Source organism: Oryza glaberrima, chromosome 11, assembly GCF_000147395.1.
Source record: "Oryza glaberrima chromosome 11, OglaRS2, whole genome shotgun sequence".
Taxonomy (NCBI): Eukaryota; Viridiplantae; Streptophyta; class Magnoliopsida; order Poales; family Poaceae; genus Oryza; species Oryza glaberrima.
Window position 1 is genome coordinate 2,297,936 of NC_068336.1, and position 25,913 is coordinate 2,323,848.

Below are 25,913 nucleotides of genomic sequence, written 5' to 3' on the forward strand. Positions count from 1 at the left end.
ATTCCACTCGCGCGTTTCAGTTTGTGCGGGAATTCGTGGATCATTCAAAGGATTGTGCTACAAATTCCCACCATATCATCACTATATCAGTGTTGTCTTTTACTGCAATTTTTTTTTAAGAAAATGGGATAAACCGGGCCTCTAAATCCATCCGGATGTACGCAGCCGATTTTATGTGTTACTTACTACTACATGTTAATAAATAGTAACCTGCATAGTAGTATGCAATCTGGATGAATTTGTACAAAAAAAGAAAGCTGGATTCCCATCATATCAGTGTTGTTAATTACTGCATTTTTTTCCATTGTGTCACATACTACATGTTAATAACCTGCATAGTACTACTAGTATGCAATGTGGATGAATTTTGTACAAAAATAAAACTGGATTCCTATCATATCATTGCTGTTACTTACTACTGCACTTTTTCCCCGTGTCACTTATTACTACAAGTTAATAACCTGAATAGTAGTATGCAATGTGGATGAATTTGCACATGAAAAGCTGGATTATTTTTTTTTTTTGGTGTAAAGGACATGAGAATATATATATTAGATGGGAAGGCAAAGTGCCAAAGTGGGAAAGTCCAAATACTATATATGTGCACATGACTATACTCCCTACTTTTAGCAGTTAGAAGAGATGGATATATATGATTGTATCCAAAGCCTATAAGAATATAGGAGCAGTGCAATACAGTTAGGGGGAGCTTCTTCACCGTTCACAAGGTGACACAACGTCACAACCAAATCTAGCAAAGTTCACTTCCAGGAGATTGCACGTCAGATAAAAGGCTCACACCATGTGGAGCCACCAAGCGACATACAAATAGATAAAAAGCCCTTTCTGCCAGTTGGGTTTGTCCACCAGCATGAATTGGCTTATACATGACTTAAAAACATTAATAATAACGTGGTTTACATATTAGTGCACTGGAATTTGCCAACATGGCTATCAATCTTACTGCTTACAAAATAATCCACTAATATGTTCTTGATACGGAAAGAAATCTAATACTAATACATGCTGCAAAATGCATCTGGTTTATTCGCAGATATACCGGCTGCTGATGTAGCAGAAGAACGTTGATTCATGAGAAAGTAATATGGCAGAAAAGGTTTGATTTCAGAGAGTCGTAATTTTGGGACAATTGGAGCTGCATTTCTCAGCGCCTCCTGGCTGCAGTCTCTCTCTGGGCATTGAAGTAGACAGCAGCCACAGGAAGGCCAAGATCATTCTCCTCGGCGAACCGGCGGGTGTTGAAATGGTCCCTGAAGGATGGCACAATTACAGTTTGCCTGCGCTTCTGCTTGAAGAGCACAAAAATGAACCTATGGATGCCAATATTCGGCTTTGGACTCTCATAGCTTATGACCTCGCGCCCTTCAATCAGAAAGTGACAGTTGTTTATTCACAAGGAGAAACTCAATGAATAAGATGGGGAAAAAAACTGACACAATTTAGAGGAAGGACCTACCAAAAGAAGCATCCGTTGTCCCAGGTATATCAGTAACAATCCTGCGGAAATGTTAAGGTGAGATTTGCTGATAATTTAGCCACATTACTATTCTTGTTAAGACTTAAGAGTAGTCAGATTATGTGTTGTTTGTACACATATGAAAGCTAAAGTAATTGTCCTATCTTCCCTAGAACATGTCTAGCTAATCAGTAACCACCCACAAGAAACAAATATATTATAGTATTTAGATACGAATGTTCATGGTTGGTTACCAATGAAGGTGCTCCCTTAGATAAGGATCACTTGGTCCTGGCACATCTGGGTCCGTCATAACCTGAAACATGAGGAGTTATGGTTAACCAGGGAAAAAATCATAAGCCAACTATCACCGAGGATGAAGTTGAGTACTCCGCACCAATGTGAAGAAAGATCGCAGGTCACCGCCTTGGACCTCAACTCTTGGTTTAGACACAACTGCTGATGGGTAGAGTTCATGACCATTAAATACAAGCTTGTTAGAGTTATAGGTCACTATCATCTTCATGCATGGGTTAAAGGTATCAAGAACTTCCCCAATCACGCGCCCTACAACAAGAGGCTCCACAGACCTAGACATGTTTAGAGGAGCAGACAGTAATATTTTGCACACCAATGAGTGCTCTAGCTAGTCGTGGTGAGCTAATGCACTTCGGTGAGCTGTGGGCTGATTGCTTGGCAATGGTAGTACGAGCCTCTATTTATAGTGCCCGGCAGCCTGCTGGCCAAGTGTCTTGCAACCTCAACGGACAATGTGAGACATGAGTAGTATGTGTGTTTTTTAGTCAGGTATGCCGTGGAAAATAACTGAAAAGGCTACAGAAAGTAGCTAACAACTTTTGCAGCATAACCAACCAAGGGTCTTATTTTCTTCTATAACAGTTTGCAATAGAATCTATACACGCTGACGCTGTACTTCATGCATCTTCCATCAAGTTCTAAGGATAATCCCTCTGCATTTGTTTTTCCCCCCTTAAAAGAACTGTTTGCGTGGGAAAGATGCAAGTCACCAGTGCTATTGAACTCTCTGGAGGTGTTAATACACCTCTTTTCAGGGCCTTTCTTTTTGGTTATTAATACAAACATTTTGTCAGTAGAAGACCATTATTTTTTTTCAATGATATGATTTTTTTTTTTCAAGTTGATAGTTTGATAGTTTGTCCACAGTAGTTTACTCAAAAAATATTATAGATCACTAGATTTATGCTATTCCTCTGAAACATAAGAAACCTTGAGGCAAGTGGATCTATGAAGATTACGTTGCTGAGCAATCTTATCGGTCAATAAACAGTGTTCGTCCTCCTGTCTGCCGATCTGCAGAGTCTGCATGACAATATACTCTTTAGCATGTTATGATTTTTTTTATGTATCATCCTATGGTTTTCTAAATGAAAAACAGAAATTACTCTGTAACATTTATAATGGCATTACAGTAACATCTAGTTTTTGGAGAGGGCAATTAAAAAAATTTAATATGAAATGTTAACATCTTGATGGAGTTTTTTTGTGAAAAATTGGGAACCATGCCCTTATAGGGCAAAAGAAAAAAAAAAGGAATATTAGCACTTTCAAGTGATTCCATATTTGCCAAAACTATCAATTCATTTTTTGCGTGTTCGATTTGGTGATTACTTGTTAAACATTAAAGCTTGCCTTGCTTGATATTCTTATCCTCTTATTTTCTAATTATTCTTTTTGTTATCTAGCAGAAAAAAATGCTTCACCACCTGCGTGGAAGTGTCTGCGCCCTCAAATGTTCATCTTTGCACACATTGTTTATTTAGGTAAGCCCCATTCAGCGTCCTCTTTTTCTGATAAGGAAAAGAGAATTTGATGAGTTTAATTGCTGTTAGAATCTTTCCCCAAACTGTGATACTACTTGGATTACCATTATTATCTGTTTATTCTCTTCTTTGGAGGACTATGGCAAAACACCATGGAAGAGAATAAAGGAAGGGAACGCAGTGCTGCCACCACTTCAATGTGTAGGGGTGCTGTCTAGTGCTCAGATGTCATTTCAATGTTTAAAGATCATATGTTCTCCTTAATTGAGCCATTAAAAAAACTTTCTATATTTCCATAAGTAGTGGAGCCAAGTACAGCTTTATGCATTCCTCTGTTCTGGTGTAATGCCATCATGCCTACTTGACACTTTGAGCAACTAGCCAAGTAGAGGTAGTGGAGCCAAGTACAGCTTGTGACATTTTCCGGCTCCATTCTAATGCCATGATAATTGCTTGACACCTAGCTGAAGTAGTGGAATCTCCTAGCTGTTCCATTCAATGCTTGTTTTTGGGAAATTTTCTCCTGCTTAGCATTTCAGGATACTTCTTTTTTTTGTGCTTCAAATTGTTTTCAGTTTTTCAGACGAAATTATCTTCACTTATTCAGTTAACTTCATGTTATTTTCCATTGAAATATAACTTTTAGTTGAAAGATGGGCCAAAGCCGTGTATCTTGCAAGCAAACCAACCTGTGTTTAAAAAAAATGCATATGCATACTAGGCACGTGTTAAAAGTTGTACAGCAAATTCTTCAGCTCTGCAATGTAGACTTTTCTTCATCTGTGTGCTGACTAGGATAGGATTTACGCTTCGGGCAATATCGTCTGTAGTCAGTACTTGCCAGCCTGGTTTGGTACTCCCTCTGTTTCAAAATATGACATACTCCCTCCGTCCCAAAAAAAAATCCATTCCTAGCATCCCGAGGTGGAGTTAGTGGAGATGAAGAATGACTAAAATGCCCTTAATCATTGAAAAAAGCTGTAAGAGTGATAGGTAGGTAAAGGGTATTGAAGAGATAAAACTTCTCGCTTTACGTGCTGAGGGTATGTAGGATAGTAGAAGTTGGTTTTTTATGGGACAAAATTTAAACTCTAGAATTTGAGTTTTTTTTGGGACGGATGGAGTACTTTTGTTTCGTTCGGACAAGACTTTGACTAACAATCACTCCATTGTAACATAATTTTTGTGACATACTCCCTCCGTCCCACAATATAAGGGATTTTGAGTTTTTGCTTGCAACATTTGACCACTTGTCTTATTCAATTTTTTTTTGCAAATATAAAAAACGAAAAGTTGTGCTTAAAGTATCGTGGATAATAAAGTAAGTCACAAATAAAATAAATAATAATTTCAAAATTTTTTGAATAAGACGAGTGGTCAAACGTTGCAAGCAAAAACTCAAAATCCATTATATTAAGGGACGGAGGGAGTATTCAATAATACTTTCTCATTATTATACTTCTGTGCCATATAAATGATAGATATAGTAAAGTAATTGTTGGTCAAAGCCTTGTTCTAACAAAACAAATATGCCTTATATTTTGAAATAGGGGGAGTATTCTACAAGAACATGAGGTAACGAGAGAACCTTACCTTGATTACCAACATTCTTCTTCATTATTGTCTTCTATATTATATCCCTCAAGTCCCCAATAACCACTTGTCACTTACATGCAGATGGTGATTCTTCCTGTTTGCCGTCGAAACCGTCGTTACTCGACACCTCGAAATGCCTCGACGAAACTGCGCTGTCCACCAAACGTCAGCCCCTCAAAATGACAGCTGTGGTAAGTTGAATGCATGTTGATGGGAGGATCATTGTGGGGGCAACCTGTGGGAGGCAGCAAAGATATTCAGATGATGGCAGGCAGACTTTGGAGGGAGGATTGCCATGACCCAATGGAATATCCATGAATCAGTGATTCGGCATGTCTCGGCCGTCGGTTGAATCTAGGTGCTGACTGTGGTTTTGAGCCTTGAGATCCCTGTGGAACTATGGATTCACTTCATGGATGCATGAGGAGCTGTAGAAGCATCAAAATTTTACCCACTTTTGACGACAAAATCGCTAGTTAGTGGAAATGTGAGTTTTCTTTGATCCTTCTTGAAGCACTCTTTTGTCAAATCGATGAACGCTGACAACATTGCAATGGAGGGATTTATGCTCATACCCATACTACAGGTTCAGAGTTGTTTTGTTAATGAATTATTACTTGTCTATATAGTTCTCTGTGAATTGGCCAGTTGATGACAATTTGAGTTTCTGTACTCGATTCCAAATTCAATGAATAATTCTTTCTAGGGGGAGGGGTTGATTACACTAGATTCATCTTCATTATTGAGTGTTGGTTCATGAAACGTGGAAAATGTTTCAAAGCTTAATCTAATTGTTTACTACCTACAACTGCCAAGATTGGTCACTGTTATTTGCAGCCTTTCCTGATGAGCTAACTTTGGCATGAAGTAGCATATATCTTATCTTACCCTGTTGAATGCCAGACGGTTAAAGTTGCTGCTGAAATGTCTCGCAAGTTTAATCTTGGCTGCTCGTTAAAACAACTCGTATATTTTCATGTACTAGTAGTAGTATGATGAAAGAGTTATTCGGTCTGACATTTTAGGATCCATCAGGCCTTTCAAAGCAAACAACTTAAATTCTACGAGAATCCGAAAAACTTCAAATAGGCGTATGAATCAAGAATTCAGGCACCAGGGCTGTTCTTGAGCATTATGAATGTTCTGTCCGGGTTCTTGGGTGATTTCTTTCAATGAAACTTGCATGATGGTAATACTGCTATCGAACATTCATTCACCACAGGTGTAAACCAAGCTGGAAAGGGGAGAACAAACACATCACATGGCTCAAAAACACTCTTTTCCACTGTGAATTCCTTTCAATCCAATTCTTACCTGTGCATGAGCATGGCAACTTTTTCAGGAGATTCTGCCCATTACCACGTGCCGGCGAAGAACACGATGATGCTATTGCTCTCATCGATCAAAGATCATGGACGCGAAAACACTGTACTGTTCGTCTGTTTAGCCAGCTATACTAGTAATATGATCATCTGACTCGATCAGAATTTCTGGCATCAGTCGCACGCCTCCGATCCAACCCCCCTGTTCCACATCCACTGAACTGAGAAATGACGAGGCGTTTGTACCACGCATAAACATAGCAAATCTTATCTCTGCTTACCTCCACTAAGCCTCGTCCTTTGCAGAGTTTCAGTCCTTCACAGGAGTTCTTCACGCATGAACAAGCCGTACTGTACTACCATCACCCACTCCAGCAAAAAGCTGTCAGGATACAAGATGCAAAGGTAAATGAAATCCCTGCTTCAATCGTACCACAGAACTAGTTGCAGAAAGAGTAAAATAATATAGTTTGAAATGAAAGGCTAGTATGAAATAAGTTTGAGCAGGAGCCATGCCTAGGAAAACCGGCAAGAATTTAGGATCATATCTAAAATTGTGTGTGAGCATTGTGGTAAGGAATAAGACTGAGGGAAAGCTTGCTGTTTGTTGTTTAACAGAATTATGTCATTGCATCTCCAATTCCAAATTATATATATGTTAGTCTTTATTAACAAGTTGCACTTGCATTCAAAGCAACAAGAATTGGCATTAACCCACAATCTCATGATGTCGAACTTGTCTGTGTGACAGCTGAATCAGTTGCCACACTTCCTTTCAGCTTTCGCCACATCAAGGTCTACTAGGTCCTTGAGTGCCTTCATCTGCAAACACTAAATGCCAGCACAAAATAGTTTTCTGATACAACAAAACTCATAAATCACAAAAGCAAAACATTTCAAAATCAGGACCAGACCAAGCAAAAATGCATTCTCAGCATAGGAAAATCATACCATATCAAGTACAAGGAGTGCCCTCAGACGGTCTCCAAAACTTAGCTGCACAATGGTTGCATCATGATCTCAGGACAACTGGTTGTGGCACGGCATCATCAGATGTCTGCCAAAAAAGGGAAAAAGCACAAAAAAGAGCGTACCATTTAGCAGTCACTTGGATATGTTTTCAAACAAAGGAATAACAGCATACAAAATAGATAGATAACATGCAAGAAACAAAAGTACACTTTCTAAGCACAGGTTAATCATATTAATGGATGAATATATTATTAGGCTATATGTAACATTAAAATGTGATGCAACTCTTTGCACGAGAAGCCTTTACACCAAAGGAATTTTGCTTCAGAGCACTCCGATGAACTAATGGCACAGCGAGACCTAGTTGGAGAATGGTAATTAAGCCAGATTTTAGTTCTCAGGAAGGTGATTTGACTCTAAGGAACTACAGTTTTGAAAGCACAACTGCAAGGCTGAGGCATACTGCAGTGCAGTGTACAGCTCCTTGTGTTCCACAAAAGTTTGGTCTTATTAGTGATACGGTTGTTTGAACATACCGTTGAAGAAGCACCCAACACATTAGCTGAGTTTATTGGTTTTTCCAAGGTTGTATGTCACAATTTCATTGCTGAGCGCGAAGATCTTAAAATTGAAGAAATAGCCCTTAAGAGGTAAAAAGGAAAATAAAAGAAAGAGTTACTTTGTGCAAGATTTTGAATCAAAATTACAGAAGACAGCATAAGTTCTCTGCGTAGTGTTTTTGTCCTTCCTAATCAACCAGGCCTTGGAATAATCAAAATACTTGTTTTTGTTCATTCTATTCAACTTTTTTAGCGAAATGTTCATCCTATTCATCATTCAGCCTCCAATAGCATCCTATCAAACAGAGATAATTCCACTACCAATTTCACATTTCCTCAAATCTCTTGGTTCAAACATGGGATTGAAATTACGTTTCGAAATTTCGGACCCCCCGCCCCCCCGGGCAAGTCAATATCTTGGCCGAAATTTTCGGTTTCTCTCAGCTTTTTGTGAATTTAGTCAAAATCAGTTAAATTGTGTCAAATTTTCAGAAAATTTCGGCCCAAAAAATGCCAAAATTTTGGGAATTTCGGTTCTACCGAAATGACCGAAATTTTAGCCGAAATCGAAATTGAAAACCCTGAATGTGGCACCACGGGATCTCTGAACACGAAGAGTGAAACTAGGCGCAAGTAACACTGTAAAAGTGAAAGAATAAAAAAAACAGATGGTGAGATATATATATCGCAATTTATATTAAATATAATTTGAACACCATCCACCGGCCCGGTGAAAAAAAAATAATTTGAACATCATCTTAGAGACTTAGGAGCTAGGACGCCATCTAACTATACATTCATCTCAAATCTCATCATCATCATCACACCAGTAATAACACAGCCAATTGTAATGCCTTCCCAATGACATGACAGCATCTGTATCTCCAAAAAATTATCTATCCGAGGTAAATCTATATAGGCAGAGTAAAATCTAAGCAGTTACATTGTTTAGAGCGAAACCTAAGTAACCACAGAGAGGAGATCGATCCAATTCGAACCCAACCCTACTCCAGGCGATGGGCAGACAGAACAGGCAGATCGCTCACCTCGGGGAAGAGATGCGGAGGAGGTGGCGCGGCGAGGAAGCCATGGGTGGCGGTGGAGATGGATGGAGCAGTGGGGAAACAAATGGAAGAGAGAGAGAGAATGAAGGGGAAGATGGCCGAGTTGGTGGGGGTAGGAGACTAGGAGTGATGGGCCAAATTGGGCCTTCTAATTAATTACCGCGAAGCCCATTATGCACAGCCCATTTGGTAATAGGCCTTGTTATAGTAGACTGATCAATTAATTTAGAGTAAATTTTAGAAAACTGCAACGACAAATATATCAGTTTGATTCAACGTTAGCGACATATTTCAGTTTGCTACGACAATAGCATAGGAAATTATCATAAAACTTATTGTTGCATGACATAAGCTTACTGTTGTCACCTACATGTCCTGTAGCAGCATACCACATAAAAGTTGTAGTTTTGTGATAGTTTTCCACGTTATCATAAAAGTTGTAGCAAACTAAAATGTGTCGCTAATGTGGACGCAACTTACAGAACTGAAACTAGTGAAGCAAGCGTTGGGATTATCATTTGAGATTGCAGGGGGCTAGTACTCCTGGCTGTGTATAAAACTCTACACGGTGTACCTCAGCGGCTGAAGCAGAATCTGCTAAAAGAAGCAATGAAGTGGATTTAGATGCCAATTATTCTGGAACTAGATAACGCTGAAGTTGTTCAGGCATTAACAAAGCAGGTGGCTTCAAGATCCTCTTGGGCGATGACGATTGCATAAATCAATGATGTGATACAATGTATCCAACAGGTGCAGGTTACAAGATTAAGAGAGAAGCAAATATTAAGAGAGAAGCAAATAGGGTTGCTCATGTATTAGCACAAATGGCAATGAGTACTAGGTCGTGTGGGGAGTGGAGGTTGTGCACTCCCGCATCAATCCTAGACTTGTTAAACCAGGAATGTAACCCATTATTTAGTCATCAATAAAGTTTCTCTTAACCTAAAAAAAAAGTGTGTCACTAATGTTGTAGCAAACTAATAGTTTTGTCGGCATAGTCGTTGTAGTTTTCTGAAATTTACTCATTAATTTACCAAAGGTACGGAAATGAGTTCTTAGCCACATCGTTTTGTTTATGCTTATATGTGCGGATAATTATCAATTAAATAATAATTTATAGGTATTTTTTATATATTTGTTCTTAGCGATTTAAAAACAATGTTGTAAAATAAACTACGATGAAAAAAACCACTAAATCAACTCCAAAATTAAGTTTTAGTGTTTAAATTTTATTACATTTTCTAAGCATGAGCATAAGAGAAAAGATGGATCTTTCATGTATAACAATCTTTGCAGATTTCACCCGCTGTGCCAATAAGAGGTTTCAGTTATATACTAGTAGTAAACTAGTAACAGATAACAATGGGCATTTGGTTGGTAAAAAATGTACACATCTTTTAATTTACTTTGTATATTTCACTTGTTGTGAACGATCAATATTACTGACTGTACTTTGATGATCTAGTTACATATATGCACATAATTGTGTATTTGTGTTTGCTAATTGTTTGTGAACATCATGTGATGTTTGGTATCATGTTGTGTGCATGATTAATTGATTACATCAGGTCACAGAACAAGTGCCTGTGTCATGTGAGCAGTTCTAGTAGAACTGGGCATTGCTGAAAACTGGAGAGATGCTGAAAATATCATCCAGGAAAGGACGTGAACAGAGCTTTATGATCAGTAACTGAAAATCATGCAATCCCATTCATTCCATCTGAAAATTTTGCTAGTGCAGCTGGAGCCTTCCATTGTTTCCCAACTCTCTTCTGAGTTTCTCACATATCTGCTAGAGTGCTAGATTTCATTTAAAAAACAAGCTTTTGCTCCCTACTTTGAAGGTTAGTTGCAAAATACATTTGAAACAGGATTTCAGAAGGCTGAATATTGGCTCTCAGATGGATGTGCTGCAATGCTTAGCTCTCCACAATTGCCTTCATCTGCCACCAGTATCCTACAAGCAATGAAAGGCACCAGCAAATAAGATGAGAAATGCATAAAAAAGGACGTACTGTCACAGCTGCTGACTTTGTGGCTTGTTTCACATATAGAATTTGGTTAGTTCGCTGAAATAGTTGAAAAATCTACAGAGAAGCCACAGAAAACCGTGTCCTTATTTTGTACACCATGACATGCACTGTGTTTTGTCATGTTCTTTTAAGGGTACGAGAATCATATACTTTCAAGGCTGAATATGTTAAAGTGTAAATTATACTCGTTTAAATTTAATATAATTGGGGCAATCCTTTAGGGGCATCTTAACCTTAAGAATGAGAAAGTGACATGGTCTAAAAAATAAGCTTTCTGACTTTTGTTTCCTGTTAGGAGGAAGGTCCATTTCAACCTGATTAGTAGTGCACGGCTCAATCTCTGATAAGTTATTTAGATGATTCCCGCCTATATTAATTCATGGCTCAATCATACTTCAAAATTATCTAGTAAAAGTAAAAAATATTAACTACAATAACTATGAGCAGGAGAATATCCCTTTTTTATAGGAAAAAAAGAATCAACTACAGGCATGGGGTTTACTCTCGAGGGCGAGAAGCCCAAAGTGAGCTCAGGGCACGGAGGCGATTATGGTACTCTCCAATGGCCAAGAAGCATCGAGCTGCCTGCCTGACTGTCAGAATCCTGTGCATCTGATGGATAGTCTGCTGCCTCAAATTATCAGCCTGGAAATCCAATGTGGTGCACATTAGGCAGTGTTTAGTTCCCTTCAAACTTCCAAAAATTTCCATCACATCAAATGTTTGGATACATGCATAGAGCATTAAATGTGGATGAAAAAAAACCAATTGCACAGTTTACATGTAAATTGCGAGACGAATCTTTTGAGCCTAATTACGCCATGATTTAACAATGTGATGCTACAGTAAACATTTGCTAATGACGGGTTAATTAGGCTTAATAAATTCGTCTCGCAGTTTACAGGCGGAATCTGTAATTTGTTTTGTTATTAGTCTACGTTTAATACTTCAAATATGTATCCGTATACTTCAAAAAAAATTTGGCACACGAACTAAACACGGCCTTAGTTTTATGTGTGTTCCAGTAAAACCCATTCCTGGAATCTAACTAAAAGTTGCCGGCAGTACAAATTTGTTTTGCTACTTGTTTTAGTTGGAAAGTCTTTTCTTTGTACAATGTTAGATACAGTAACATCTCTACATGATGGAGCCATAACATGATATATTCTCTTACATATGGACTAGTTAATTATTTTTAATACATTTTTTGGCAGCACTGTTAAGGTTTACTAGGACACAGCTTTGGCTACTGGGCAGTGGCTAGACAGATAAACATTCTACTGAACACAGCAACATTTTACACTCAACAATTTTACGTAGTTACTAGCTCATTTATGAAGTTGAGTCACACAAAGAGAGAGTGCAACTCCTATCTTTATCTGACAAAATGACAAGATGATCAATATTGAAGAGTAGCAGATACAACTGGAAATCTTTACCTGTATGACAAAACCTTCAAGATTTGATAGCTGGCCGAGGGCAATAGCCATGTGACCCATGAAACTCCCGACGTTGGGGTCATCCAACGGGGACCCTCCAGCCACGGTTTCTGCTAATGACTGATGCAGCTGATCCAAGCCCTGGGAGAGAGCTTCCTCTGCCTGCTGCGATGACTGTTGAAGATTGCAGATACCAACCACTTGCTGCTCAGTCAGGGGATCCAGCTGGGGTGTCAATGTCTGCATCAACATAAAAAATATGCAGTGAGATTGGAGAACTGTATATGTATACTTGAAAGATGAGCTCAGATTTTAGCTTGGTTTCATCTTCCTGAAGAATTTGTTGGAGAGAATTTTTCATTTTCAACTCTGAAGTGAGTGTCATGTTTCTGATCAAATTAGCCATAGACTCAATTCAGCAAATACAAGAGACGCTGTAATCTGATGACTGATGTTTTGTTCAGAGATAAGGTCATCCATACCTTGAGCAGCTCGGAGGGCCGGAATCCGCCCATCCAGAGGAAGCACCGCTCAGCTGGGGTCGCCCACATCCCGGTGATGAGGTGGAACACGTCGGCCTTGGCCGCCATGCCCTTGAGGTTGAAGAGGTGGTCGTAGTGGGTTAGCGTGTCGTCGACGATGGCTCTGAGGTCGCTGTCCGGCAGATGTGCGTGCAGCCCTCCGTGCAGTTCAGCCATGCGCCGGCTGTCTTCCTCCAGCCACCGGGCGTAGTCCACGTCGAACATTGCGGCACCTGGAAATAAATGTCAGTCATACAGCTCAGTTTCTGTGAACCATAGTCCCGTCTGCAGATCCCAGCTGAAGTTCATAGATAAGTTTATATCAAATATATTCACCTGAGCTGGTGTTTCCACCTGGAGCTCCAAGCAGTAAGCCCTAAACATAGCTCAAAAAATCAGATTACGCTGTATAACTAAGCTAAACACATAGTCAATTTTTCGATTATAAAATTATGGATGTGTTGAAAGAAAGTTACCTGGGAACGAGCTCTGTGGATATCCTGTTCCATCTGAGCAAGCTTCAGCTTGCTGCTTTCAAGCTGCTGGATGTAAGCCTGTATGATCCATACACGAAACTGTTAGAACATGGAAAATTTACTGCTGCGTGCCGAGTATCGGTCACAACATTCACCTTCTTTCGCAGTCGGCTTTTCCGTGCTGCTTCTCGGTTCTGGGCGAGCCTTCTCATCGTCTGATGACACCAAGAGAAAAAAAAAAACTCTCGATCTCAAATACTGCCTCGAAATGGTCATTAGCTTGCACTGCATGGCTCTGTGCATCTGCTTGGCATGCATGCATGCACACAGCACACGTCAGCACACTCTAAGCATCAAACTAATAAGAAGATAAGAGACCTTTGGATCAAGCGCCTTGCCAGTCTTGCTGCTATGAGTGGGACTGTTAGTTGCCATCTTCTGCATGCCAAGTGGACATGAACAAATCAGAATATGGAATTTACTACACCTGTGCACAAATTAATGTGTAATTACACACTAACTAGGGGATAAATGGTAGAGCAATGCTATGTGTATGCGTTTATGGTGTAAGCAATATAGTATGGTTTCTACAGCACGTTACATCAAGCACAATAATAAAAACAGTCGTGTACATTTGGTGGAAGCCACCCACTCTAACAACAGACAAAAACTGGTTCTGCTTTTTTTTTATATGTTGCTGTCGAGGCCTAATATGTAGAGCTCTCTTTCGGTTATGAGCGAATTTAAATAGTCCATGCGATTATTTATTCATCCTATATATTGGCAATTCATCAATTGACCAGAAAACAACTAAAGCACCACTGACCCAAAGTATCATTTGTATTATCGATTAGTTCATTTTTATTATTAGCGCACAAGGTTTGCAAGCTATAGAGACAATATTGTAAGAAAGCTCATTTGTCACTTATTGCAGCAGGCCAATGGCAGAAATGCAGCCACCACATGAACAAGCATGCACTAATCTAACATATCCAAACCCTCTAAACTTATCCATTCCAACAATAAAAGATCAACTAGAACGACTGTTTCTTGCTGAAGAGATTGTCCATACTCCTGATAATAAGTGCAGTCAAATAAAGATTTGCATCGTCCCAATAGAAATTGAAGATGACTTCTTTGTTTCTTAAGAATGCAAAGAGATGACTGACTAATATTCTCTATCTAGTAGTAATATATTAGTAGCGTCTGATGGTAGAAAACACTGGTCCCATGGAAGAAGCATCAGGGAAATTAGTTGGAACTTTCTATAGGGCCAAATGATTCACCTAACGTGTTGGGATTGGCGATCTTGGGAGCAGCGAGATCTTAAATGCCCCTGAACAATGGTTGTTCTACCTATAGGAGCATGTATCTACATGAGCATCTTGGAAGTTGTGGAGCTAGGGACATGCATGACGCCAGGCTAGGGAACAATACCATTGCACTTGCATGATAAGGATGACCAAGACAGATCAAAGCACAGAAACGGGAAGCACAGAAACAATACCAGACCACCGATGCATCAAGCAACAGTGATACGAGATCACAGCAATGCATTGCATACCTTGTGTTGTTCCTGCTGTGGAATTTGGTCGAACTGGCCTGCCATGTCTCCTACTAGCACATGCTGGTCTGATGAGGCATTTTGGTTGCTGTTGTTCTTGCTGCTGCTCTCCGAGTCTGTTGTGTCTGCTGTCACATTTGAACCCTCCTACAACATGCCAAAGCAAAAGCCAGGGCTCAGACCACAGCTGTAAAAAACTTTATATGCAGCATGAATATTTACCAGAGCTAATACTTGTGTAAAACCACATGTCGTTGATACAACCAATAGGCAGTACAGTAGACAGTAGATGCAAAGCATACCTTGGGTGTGTGGAGAGACCTCATAGGCCAGGATGGGAAGATGTCCAGTGTAGGAGGAGGCCTAGCTGTAGCCGCAGCAGTAGCAGTGGTGGAGAAGGCTGCAAGAAGATATCATAGGGGAGAAGGAGATCAAGAAATGCATGGCAATACACCAGAGGTGAAAAGGCTGCATTGGGATCACAAGGTGTGGGGTCCCTGTCACAGTGAAAGTCAGTGGAATTTATTCTCTTTGAGCTGTGCTTGCAGTCAGGGAGGCAGAAAGTTGGTAGACACTCTCTCCCTAGGGGTGTTTGGGAACTAGGGACTAAACTTTAGTCCATCTCACAAAAACATAAGTCCCTCCCCTAGGGACTTATGTTTTTGAGAGAGGGGCTAAACCCAAACACCCCCTAGAGAGATGGAGAGGAGTCACAAGGTAGTCACACTCTCATGCCATGGCCATGCCAAGGTAGTACTGCACACAGCACAAGCAGGACAACTGCCACCACTTCTACTGCTCTCCCATGGCTGCTTTTGACTACAATGCCCTAACCTCTCCAGAAAGTGCCTCACAAGGTTGTGTGTTTTTGGTCTTGTTCAACTGGTCTCACACACACACATGAGAGAGAGAGAGAGATGTACGTACGGGTGGTGTCTCCATGATGAAGGGTGGAGGTGGTGGTTGCAGTTTGTTGAGTCCTCCTGAGTGTGGCCACCTGTTGCATCAGAGCCTCTTCTAGTTCTCCAAAATAGTTAGCACCTCCTTGCTGCTCGCTGTCAGGGATGCATAGGGGTAATTAATTTGTATTAGCATTAGACCAACAGCTTATTGGGGGAAAATTGTGCAAAAATGGTCTACAGAAAGATTCTTGTGTACGTATTACGAAGCATGAAGAACAGTAGATAGTAAAAAAAAAAGAAGTCAAGTTGACAAGCATACGTCAAAACAAGTAAAAGAAATTTGATTTAGCCAGTAAATATGTATGGTTAGCTAGGCAAAACTTGCAAAGAAAGTGCATGGTGCAGATCATGTTTCTTGGTGCACCTGCATAAATTGAATCACAAAAAGAGAAAAGAAGGCTCATGGAGAGAGAGAGAGAGAGAGAGAGAGAGAGAGAGCTCTTACAACAAGTTTGCAGAAGGCAAGGAGTTGGGCATAGCTCCATGGAAGCCATAGCCAAGAACATGAGGATTCTGCCTTGGATGTCCTGAACTACTGCTAGCTTCTCCCATCTTCAGCAATCAGCAGCCAACTTATCCCAGTAGCTCCACACGAACCAGAAGCTCAAGTTCTTCTACCTTGCTTCAGTCCTCAAGAACTAGCTTCTAGCAATCTGGCTTCTGCGCTCAAAACGCACAAAAAAAGAAGGAAAAACATCAAAGATCGATACTACACAAATACACCTATCTCAGGCTCTCAGCAAGCATACATCTGAACGAAGAAGATTTGAGTCAAGAAAACATACCAGCTTGTGGCTTCCCTTCTACGACAAGCAGGAGGGAGAGCAGGCATGCCTGACCGTTTCTGTGCGCAGTTGCTCTTGCTCCGCCTGCAGCTTCTTGATATATCTGACGGTGTAATAGCTTCACGTTCTTGGGCGTACTAATCCCACAGTTCAGAGAAAGATGTTGTCCTTCCTATGCTGTTTTTGTTCTTCCTTCCCTAGCTAGCCTTGGTCAGAGAGAGAGAGACGGTCTAGGGTCTTGTCTTCACTCGAAGGTTTTTGTCATGAAGCCACAGGAATCCCTGACTGCACTCTTATCACATTGGAACTGACTGTTCTCTTTCATTGGCCCCAGCAATCTTATTTCTTTATTTCATGTTCACCCATGAGTTATAGTATTATCAGTTTTAAGAGTAGTAGAAAAAATATACAATTTCACACTGGTAAGATCATAGACTTGGTACAATAGTTCCGTATTTTCAATAATTCAGGCCATTTCTACCATCTAGATTTTGAGCATGAAAATGACCTAATTCATGATTGGTATTTCTTTGATTCAAACCGCTGACCTTACTAATTGCTGGTTGATTTATATGAAGTTCATTATAATATCTACACTATCAGATAACTGGAAAAGTTAGAAACTACTGCACAAAACCATTGTATGCTACTCCCTCCGTCCCATAATATAAGGGATTTTGAGTTTTTGTTTGTAACGTTTGACCACTCGTCTTATTCAAATTTTTTTAAAATTATTATTTATTTTATTTATGACTTACTTTATTATCTACATTATTTTAAGCACAACTTTTCGTTTTTTATATTTGCAAAAAAAAAATGAATAAAACGAGTGGTCAAACGCTGCAATCAAAAACTCAAAATCCCTTATATTATGGGACGGAGGCAGTACCTTGATCTATACACACCCCCTGGCCCCACGACATCCACTGCAAATATGTCACCTCAGGCTAGAAATGCAAGCTTGTGAAAAGATGGTGTATAATCTTTTGCTAATTAAAGATAGAATAGTCTAAAAGAAATATCTTTAGATAAAGCCACAGCAATCAACCAAAATCTTGATAAAAAAAATCTTATATCTACTAGTAAGTGCCATTAATTTGAAATGTTTTTCAGTATGCCATGCCCAATTATGCAGTAAGAAAGCAAAAATAAATCACATGGAGAGGTTTATATTGTAGTATTTAATTATTCATCATTCTAATTTGCTTGACACTGTCCCCTGTTAATGTGTCAACATCCATGCCTTTGTCAAACCACACCTAAACCCACACCTCGCCAATAATATTCATTTCCACGATGGATAGGTAACATATTAAATTCCTGAGTCGATTCTTAAGTCTAATCAATCAATGTGCTTGTTTTGCTATCTAGCATACGTTCACTTGTTATTGATGTGTTAGATTGGGACTCCTCAATTTGTATATGTTTTCACATCTCCATGTACAGGAATTAGACAGCAACTGAAAGCAACACTGCATACCTGTTTATTTATATATTCTGACTTTACCATTTACCCCTAAAGCTACACCTGAGCTACTGGCCATACAATTGGACTGATGTATTGCACACTATATTTTACACTGGTGAAAACTATATATGGTTTACCACCATGATTAATAAACTGAAAGAGAACTCCACTATTGTGTGATTCCACATCAGATGCATCTATCAATGGTCTGTAAGTGTTATCCTACTATGCTTGATCGCCCTCTTGCCAGTTATCACCATTTTTTACCAACAAACTATAGAACATTTTTTAAAGGGTGAAGAGCAGCTAGCTAGTATTAGAACGGATGTCCCTTTCGTTTTTACATTTGGAAAATGAAAGTACTTTACTACTTTATGCAGCGCCTATCAAGCCTTGTTTTTTTCTGCCCTCACCCACTAGTTTCCTGCCAATGATTGGGACAAAAATGTGCTGAATACAATACAAAAGAGAATTTATATGATTGGATTAGGTGATGGATGAACCTAGCTGCTACTAGCAGAGAGGTGACCTTTTATACTATCTTTTTGCATAATTGCATTATCGCAATATTCAAACAGCATGTTTAGATCGATGGACACGCTTAAACATTATTGGTACAGTGGTTGAAACCTCATATATGCATGATTTGAAGTAGTTCTCTTAGCTTCTATATATATCAATTCTAGAACCATGAGGGGTGCTTCCTAACTTAAACTAGCAGTACTATGCCTGCATTATATAAGAACCAGATTAAACTAATAGTTTCTATGATTAGTAGTTCAGTACTAGTCTTACTAAGAATCATGGAAACATCTGAAAATTAGCAGCCAGGTTGTACACTGTTCAGTTCATGCGAGACATTGGGATTACGACATTCCTGCTGCTGGAAACTGCCACAAAATGGCATAAACAGACAAGCTCATTATGCAATTTTAATGCAGCAGAATTTAAGTTTTCTTCTGATTTCTTAAGAAGGACACCTCTGGTGAGTGGTGTTAATTTGAGCAGTATAATATACACCGGCGAAGTTTCATGAGCCACAGAATTCCGCATTTCACAATCCCAAAAGGAAAAAAAAAACGCAATCATAGTCGCAAAGCTGGCAATCGGATCAGCACAAACGAAAAGGGCTACCGATTGATTTGTCTACCGAGAGGCAGCGCTCACCTGAGCACACCGTCGTGGTTGCCGGCGATGAACCGGCGCGTCGCCGGCCGGTGGTCCCCCGACGCCGCCGCGCCTACCAGGGTTCCCCACCGCCTCGCGCAGTGGGGCGAGCGCTTTCCCCGCCTCCCCTGCCTTGCCTAAGAGCATCTACTCCGGGGGCGGAGGCTGGTCGGTGGCTCGATCGGTGCCCCGCCGCCTACGGCGACGGCGACGGCGACGGCGGCGCGCCACCCCGCTCGCCGTCGCGGCGCCTCCGCCCGACGGCCGGTGCCGCGGCAGTGATCGTTGGGCTTCATTTGGGAAGGAGAATTTGGGCTGCGTGAGACTTTGAGTAGGAAGCCCATCAGATCGATCAATCCCCTCATACGGGCCGAGTTAAAATAGTCTGGGCCTAAGTTTGGTTTAGGCCCATCATTGATGGTACTCTCGCATTTAGGCTCATTGGACCTTTTGTTTGGAGATTCTATTCTGGTGCTCTCTTCTCGTTTAGGCTGGGAAACTTGACTAGTTTGTTGGATTTGATCTGCATTTCATCTAACTGCTTTGAGAGTGAAAAACAGCTGGTTTTTTAAGTCCAGGAATTAAAAAAAAGGACTTATAATTCTTTTATTATAAAACTGCAAAAATAGTTCACAATATCTTACTATTTAGTGTTTATTATTAAATTTGTAAGTGTAATAAAAATATTTTTCTAATATATCTATTATATAATTAAAACAGCTTTGAAAGGAGGCACTACGTTCGCTGTGGGAGCTAGAAATTCCCACATTAATTGGAGAAAAAGAAAAAAAGGAAAATGAGAGTCCAAGTAGAAGTACAATTTAAAAATAACTGAAATTCGGAATTAAAAATAAGCAATATTGGAAGAAGTTTCCATATAAGAACCCAATACGAGATTAATAAAAATTCGAAATAAAAATAAAATAAAATCCAAAATTAGAAAAAAAAGAGAGTACAAGTAGAAATACAATTTAAAAATAGCTGAAATTCGGAATTAAAAATAAGGAATATTGAAATAAGTTTCCATATAAGAACCAATACGAGATTAATCAAAATTCGAAATAAAAATAAAATAAAATCCAAAATTAGAAAATAAAATGAGAGTCCAAGTAGGAATACAATTTAAAAATAGCTGAAATTCGGAATTAAAAATAAGAAATATTAAAATAAGAGTCCATATAATAACCCAATACGAGATTAACTAAAATTCGGAATAAAAATAAATAAATTCAAAATTAAAAGAAGAGTTCAAGTAGGAGTACAATTTAAAATTAGCTGAAATTCGGAATTAAAAATAAGTAATATTGAAAGAAGAATCCATGTAAGAACCCAATATCAGATTAATTAAAATTTAGAATAAAAATAAAACAATATCTAAAATTAGAAAAACTAAAAGAGAGTTCAAGTAGGAATACAATTTTGAAACAACTGAAATTAAAAATAAAAAATAAAAACATTAAAATAACACAATACGATATTAACTATTTTTTTTTAAAAAAAATCTGAAATTAGAAAAAGAAAAATAAGATTTCAATTAGGAATACAATTTATAAAAAACTAAATTTTTTATATAAAGGTTATTGAAAGAAAAGACCATCTAAAACACATGACGAGATAAATTAAGTAATATGCCTATAAAGGAGTAGAGTGGTGGCGGTTGATACGAGATATAAAAATTGTTAATAAAACACCAAATAGAATCTTAATGACGACTAAAAGGAGGGACGCCAGGCAGGCCGTGAAGCAAATGAGTAAGGCGGTTGCCGGGACTTCTAGAAAGTAAAAAAAAAACCCCATTGATAATCATATTCAATTTTTAAAATCTCAATGACAATAAGAAGGAGAAGTAGTTGGCGGGGTGTATAAGAGTATAATTGCAGAGCCGCCGACGGTTGACGGGACTTCTAGACAATAAAAAATGAATTCTAACGATAGTTATGTTCGATTTTTATAATCACAATGACAATAAAGAGTTGGTGACGGACGGACTGTAGAGGGGCATAGTGGCATCGTTTGATGGGACTTCTAAAAGTTATAAAAAAAATGAAACTACAAGTCCAATTTTTAAAGGTTTGGAACTTCTAAAAAGTAAAAAAAAAAACCAATGATAATCATGTTCGATTTTAAAATCTCAATGACGATAAAGAAGGGAGGCAGCGGGTGAGCCGTAAAGGGGTATAATGGCAAAGCCGCTGACGGTATGGCGGGACTTCTAGAAAGTAAAAAAATGAATCCAAACGATAATTTTATTCGATTTTTAAAATTTCAATGACAACAAAGAGAAGAGACAGTGGATGGATCGTAGAGGAGTATAATGGCAACGTTTGACGGTACATCTAGAAATTATAAAAATGAAACCCAACGTGACAATAAGCTCTAAAAACTATAAAATCCAATTTTTAATGGTTCCAAGAAGAATGAATAGAAATAGTGGTAGATCAAGCAAGCAAATAAAGAAGGAGACGACATAAGGGGTAGCAACTGGTGTGAGTTTTAAAAACTATATAATTAGAAACACGAAGATGATAAGGTTTGGTCTTTCAAAGTCTTAAAGACAATAAGATAGCTAGATAGCTATTTAATAAATTTGAAGTAAAATTATACTTAAAAAATATATGATTTTGTTTGGGTGCTGCCACCCAGCTCTATCCTCTTTCACACGCTTAAAAACAACAGTCAAAGTTCATCTGCTCTCGATCAAAACCGACAAATATTCATTAACGCGGAGAATATATAATATATATCCCTATGTGTTAGGATCAGTAAGTTGGAAGATGACCAGGCATGCACATGCAACACTACAAGTCCAATGGTTTTCAGACTCTAGACAGCACTACTGTCTACCAATTTGTGAGTGCACAAAATAGCGTGTTTAGGGACCAGATGTGTTCTTGTGCGATGTGAGGATCTATATATCGTGAGGTCATATATAATCTTGCTCTGTGCAATAAATTACTAGCTTGTTAAAAGCACAACACAAATTTGCTCCAAAATTAATTCGCGATCGATTTAATTATGAAACAAATTAAAGTGAAAACAGATTTACATTTCTGCAACAACTTAAAAATTAAATCAGCACAATTACTTGGCACACCACAAATAATTAAACATGTTCATATTATATATCAATATATGAGCACGAAGTATTGATGTACTCCCTCCGTACTTATAAAGGAAGTTATATTTAGAACAATGTTTAAGTCAACCCTTGGGAATATAAATCATGAATAATTCCTAAGTTGTTGAGTTTGAAAATATAAAAATTATATGAATAGATTTGTCTTGAAAAATACTTTTATAAAAGTATATATATATATATATATATATATATATATATATATATATATATACATATATATATATATATATATATCACTTTTCAACAAGTATTTTTATAGAAACAAGAAGTCAAAGTTGTGTTTTGGAGACCGAGTCACTGTCCAAAACGACTTCCTTTACAAGTACGGAGGGAGTATTGTGTACGGCCGGACATCAAATTAAAGTATACTATATTACTCCATCCCATTTTAAGTGCAGCCATAATTTTCTACGCCCAACTTTAACCGTCCGTTTTATTTGAAAAATTTTTGAAAAAAATTAAAAACATAAGTCACGAGTAAAATAGTATTCATGTTTTATCATCTCATAACAACAAAAATACTAATTTTAAAAAAAATTAAATAAGACGAACGGTAAAAATTGGACGCGGAAACTTATGGTTGCACTTAAAATAGGACACCAAAGAGAGTAATTAAGACACCTACACTTTTCATTACTTAGTTTATGCAGAGATATTTTGTCTAGCTAAGGCACCAACGAGAAGATGGTTGAGAGCTGAGTCGCTTTCTCTGATCTAAGTGGACTTAGCACTTAGCTAGCTAGATCCATCTGGTATGATTACACCCAGATTTTGGCCATGGACAAGTAATCACAAACATGGAGAAATATCTTCCTCACTCAAGTTTACTTATAACCATTTCTAGCTAGTCACTTTTCTAGAACATCATCGATCGATCGTGTTCTTGGCCTGCATCTGCATGCGAACTAATGCCGACATGACAGACCTAGCTAGATTGATAGACAGATATTTATGTGTTCTTAGAATTGAAACGTGCGTCCCTCTCCGCGATGATGATTAAGCAATGGAAAGCGATCGAGATCAGGTGACAGATGGTGCAATGATATAGATTTGCTTTAATTTCTGAATAAGGCAAAATATTAAAAAAATGCAAGCTCGATCGATCGATCGTGTCAGTCATGATGTATTGGATCTCAAGTTCTTAATTAATTACTCTACTCTGTCGGATTATTCATGTTCTCGGAGGAGTTTAATTCAGTACAACAATTAGTGCAGATGTTGTTCGTTAAGCTAACTTAAACCACTACCTCATCCTTGTTGCACTCGTCCCGTCAGATCAACGTGTTCTGAATTTTAGTTAATTTCTTGGAATTAATCTTCATTTGCAGTTCCATAAATATTGCAGTGTTTCAATAAATAGTGGGCTTCGATCAGTGTGTGACACATTGCAGCAGAGAGAGCTCACGCGTTTCATTTTTTTTTCAGATTTTGTGTCATCAGTGTGTGTGTGTCTATATATATATATATATATATATATATATATATATATATATATATATATATATATATATATATATATATATGATTTTAAGTATATATAGCAGGCAATACGTAGGAAATTAAGACATGCTTTGCTATGCGAAATCTTGTTTCTAACTGCATGCCATGGCAAGACTAGTTCTTTTTTTAGCGAACCGGCATCGGCATATCAATTTCGTTGAATATAACATGAAAAAATATGACTATTACCAGTGAAGGAGGAGTGTTAGTTACAATTTCCGGGGAATCGGTTTCCCAATTCCCCACTCTTCTGCACGCGCCCTGATCGAGGGCGCTAGCCGCGATACATGGCTGTGGGCCCCTCTCACGCAGCGTCAAATAAAAAGGAGAGTTGGCCGGGCACGCAAACCAACGTTTGTCGTGCACACGCACTTCCACACAAAACCCTAGCAAACCCACCAATTCGGGGTAGACGCTGAAGTGAGAGGAAGTCCGCCGCCGGCCATCACCACTACCGTTGTCCACAGGCTACGAGCTGCCTATGACGACATCTCCGCTAGGCACTTTGCATGCTCCTGCCCAGTGGCGGATCTAGAGAATCGATTCGTTGGTGTCATAACGTATCTATCGGTGTCATAGTATGTTAATTATACTTATATCATGGTGTTATAACATATGGATAAACAATTTTACTATAGGTTTTGCCGAAAGTTATCGGTGTCACCTGACACCGGCCCTTCTACTGTAGATCTGCCCCTGCTCCTGCCATCACCTAAGTTTTTTCCTCTTCTTTAATTTTAACAAGGTCATCATGGCTATCTCATTTTGCCGGAACACCCTCTGGTTTCTCTTCGTTCAAATTTTCTAAGAAATTAGGAGTAGGGATCGTGTTCCTTAACAGTTAAACTAGTTCAATTACATATGTAAATCAACATACAGATCAGAAGCAATATCTTAATTTAGAACAAATCAAATATAGAGTAAGGCACATAGAAATGAGATTTGCTAAAGAGCCAAATTAATTAAGATTAAACGCACGATCAGGCAGTAGTACGTTACTATCCCAGGTTCTTTTCATAATCTTGAATTGAATTAACCGACAAAGGATGAACTATATATAATTAAGACAATGAGCTTCTTGATTAATTAATTTCTAGGATCATCTTTGCCTTTTCTTTACAACCATGCATCCATGTGCATGTGTCCAAAAAGAAAAGATAAAGAGAATCCTCATCTCTCAAAACTTTTTTTAAGTGGGTACACCATATCTATCTCCATATTTACATGTATCTGTTGAGCATATATATACCTATGGTCCTATGCTAGATATTTCTTTCACTTATTCCAAAACATCTACTAGTATAACTCTAGCAGTCTAGCTAATATATCTTGTACATATATTGAACTAGTTAAGTATAATTAATTAATTAATTATGTACTAGTAGCTAACAATCACTGCCTTCTGGTATGCTCTTCAAGGCAGGTCGCCACCCTCTGCAGCTGATCATCTCCTGCTCACTTGCTTCTCTCTGCATCAGCGAAACCATGTCGTCAAGAGAGACGCCATCCTTGTGCAGCATCTTCTTCAGCTGCTGCTTGCTGATCACCAGCTTCACCCGGACGACGCCGCCGGCCGTATCGGCAGCGGCGGCGGCGGCGGCAGCAGCTGCTGCCTTCGCCATGTCGGCCGCGGGGCCGTCGGAGTCGGAGACGGCGGCATCCCGGTGCAGCTTGAGGATCTCGCCGCCGTCCATTCCCATGATCTTGATCTCCTTGTCTCTGTCGTCTTGGATCACTAGGCAGTTGCCCATGGCGATGATGAGATTGAAATCAAGGAGAAGATTTATTGTGTTGTGAATTTTCTGAGAAGATTTAGACGAAAGATGAGAGCTTAGCTCAAAGTGTCCAAGAGTGAGGGGTTGGAGAGAGGAGCCGAGCGAAGTATTTAAAGGGAAAGCTCTCATGAAATGGCCATACATTTAAGAATATATTTCATTAATGCCACTGGCTGACTCCACTCATTTCCCCGCTGAAGTGACTCCGCTGGAGGGTACAACTCAGGACGCACACTTACACACACCACATTCATACCACGATACACACGCGTGCGCGTTCCTAACACACAC

General features: G+C 38.9%; 3 protein-coding genes and 2 long non-coding RNA genes across 9 annotated transcripts; 1 reads left to right on the forward strand and 4 right to left on the reverse strand.

Moving 5' to 3' along the window:
• Window positions 1-759: 759 nt before the first annotated feature.
• LOC127755532 (CEN-like protein 2) lies at window positions 760-2,179 on the reverse strand. The gene is made up of 4 exons (XM_052281209.1): window positions 1,875-2,179; window positions 1,732-1,793; window positions 1,478-1,518; window positions 760-1,383 (listed from the first exon to the last, which is right to left on the reverse strand). Exons 1-4 carry the CDS (start codon window positions 2,073-2,075, stop codon window positions 1,166-1,168), a joined length of 522 nt encoding a protein of 173 aa, XP_052137169.1. The 5' UTR covers window positions 2,076-2,179; the 3' UTR covers window positions 760-1,165.
• LOC127755534 (uncharacterized) lies at window positions 1,378-5,532 on the forward strand. 2 transcript variants are annotated; one of them, XR_008013037.1, is made up of 3 exons: window positions 1,378-1,534; window positions 3,205-3,279; window positions 4,957-5,532. It is a non-coding gene; the product is annotated as an uncharacterized LOC127755534 (long non-coding RNA). The 2 variants fall into 2 exon arrangements; XR_008013038.1 differs by lacking the exon at window positions 4,957-5,532 and adding an exon at window positions 3,415-4,117.
• LOC127755533 (uncharacterized) lies at window positions 5,533-8,859 on the reverse strand. 4 transcript variants are annotated; one of them, XR_008013034.1, is made up of 6 exons: window positions 8,776-8,859; window positions 7,149-7,254; window positions 6,916-7,028; window positions 6,479-6,579; window positions 6,190-6,399; window positions 5,533-6,109 (listed from the first exon to the last, which is right to left on the reverse strand). It is a non-coding gene; the product is annotated as an uncharacterized LOC127755533 (long non-coding RNA). The 4 variants fall into 4 exon arrangements; XR_008013035.1 differs by having other exon boundaries at window positions 5,533-6,399; window positions 6,916-7,019; XR_008013033.1 differs by having other exon boundaries at window positions 5,533-6,399.
• Window positions 8,860-10,480: 1,621 nt separating this feature from the next.
• On the reverse strand, window positions 10,481-19,354 carry LOC127755457 (transcription factor TGAL4). The gene is made up of 14 exons (XM_052281137.1): window positions 19,209-19,354; window positions 16,574-16,918; window positions 16,234-16,448; window positions 15,754-15,881; window positions 15,129-15,226; window positions 14,827-14,973; window positions 13,641-13,700; window positions 13,418-13,477; window positions 13,263-13,340; window positions 13,123-13,162; window positions 12,748-13,019; window positions 12,266-12,505; window positions 11,329-11,471; window positions 10,481-10,750 (listed from the first exon to the last, which is right to left on the reverse strand). Exons 3-14 carry the CDS (start codon window positions 16,338-16,340, stop codon window positions 10,669-10,671), a joined length of 1,455 nt encoding a protein of 484 aa, XP_052137097.1. The 5' UTR covers window positions 16,341-16,448; window positions 16,574-16,918; window positions 19,209-19,354; the 3' UTR covers window positions 10,481-10,668.
• A 5,551-nt stretch (window positions 19,355-24,905) lies between these two features.
• LOC127755160 (uncharacterized) lies at window positions 24,906-25,689 on the reverse strand. Its single transcript, XM_052280804.1, has one exon. The coding sequence runs from the start codon at window positions 25,596-25,598 to the stop codon at window positions 25,233-25,235; it is 366 nt and encodes a 121-aa protein (XP_052136764.1). The 5' UTR covers window positions 25,599-25,689; the 3' UTR covers window positions 24,906-25,232.
• Between the last annotated feature and the right edge of the window lie 224 nt (window positions 25,690-25,913).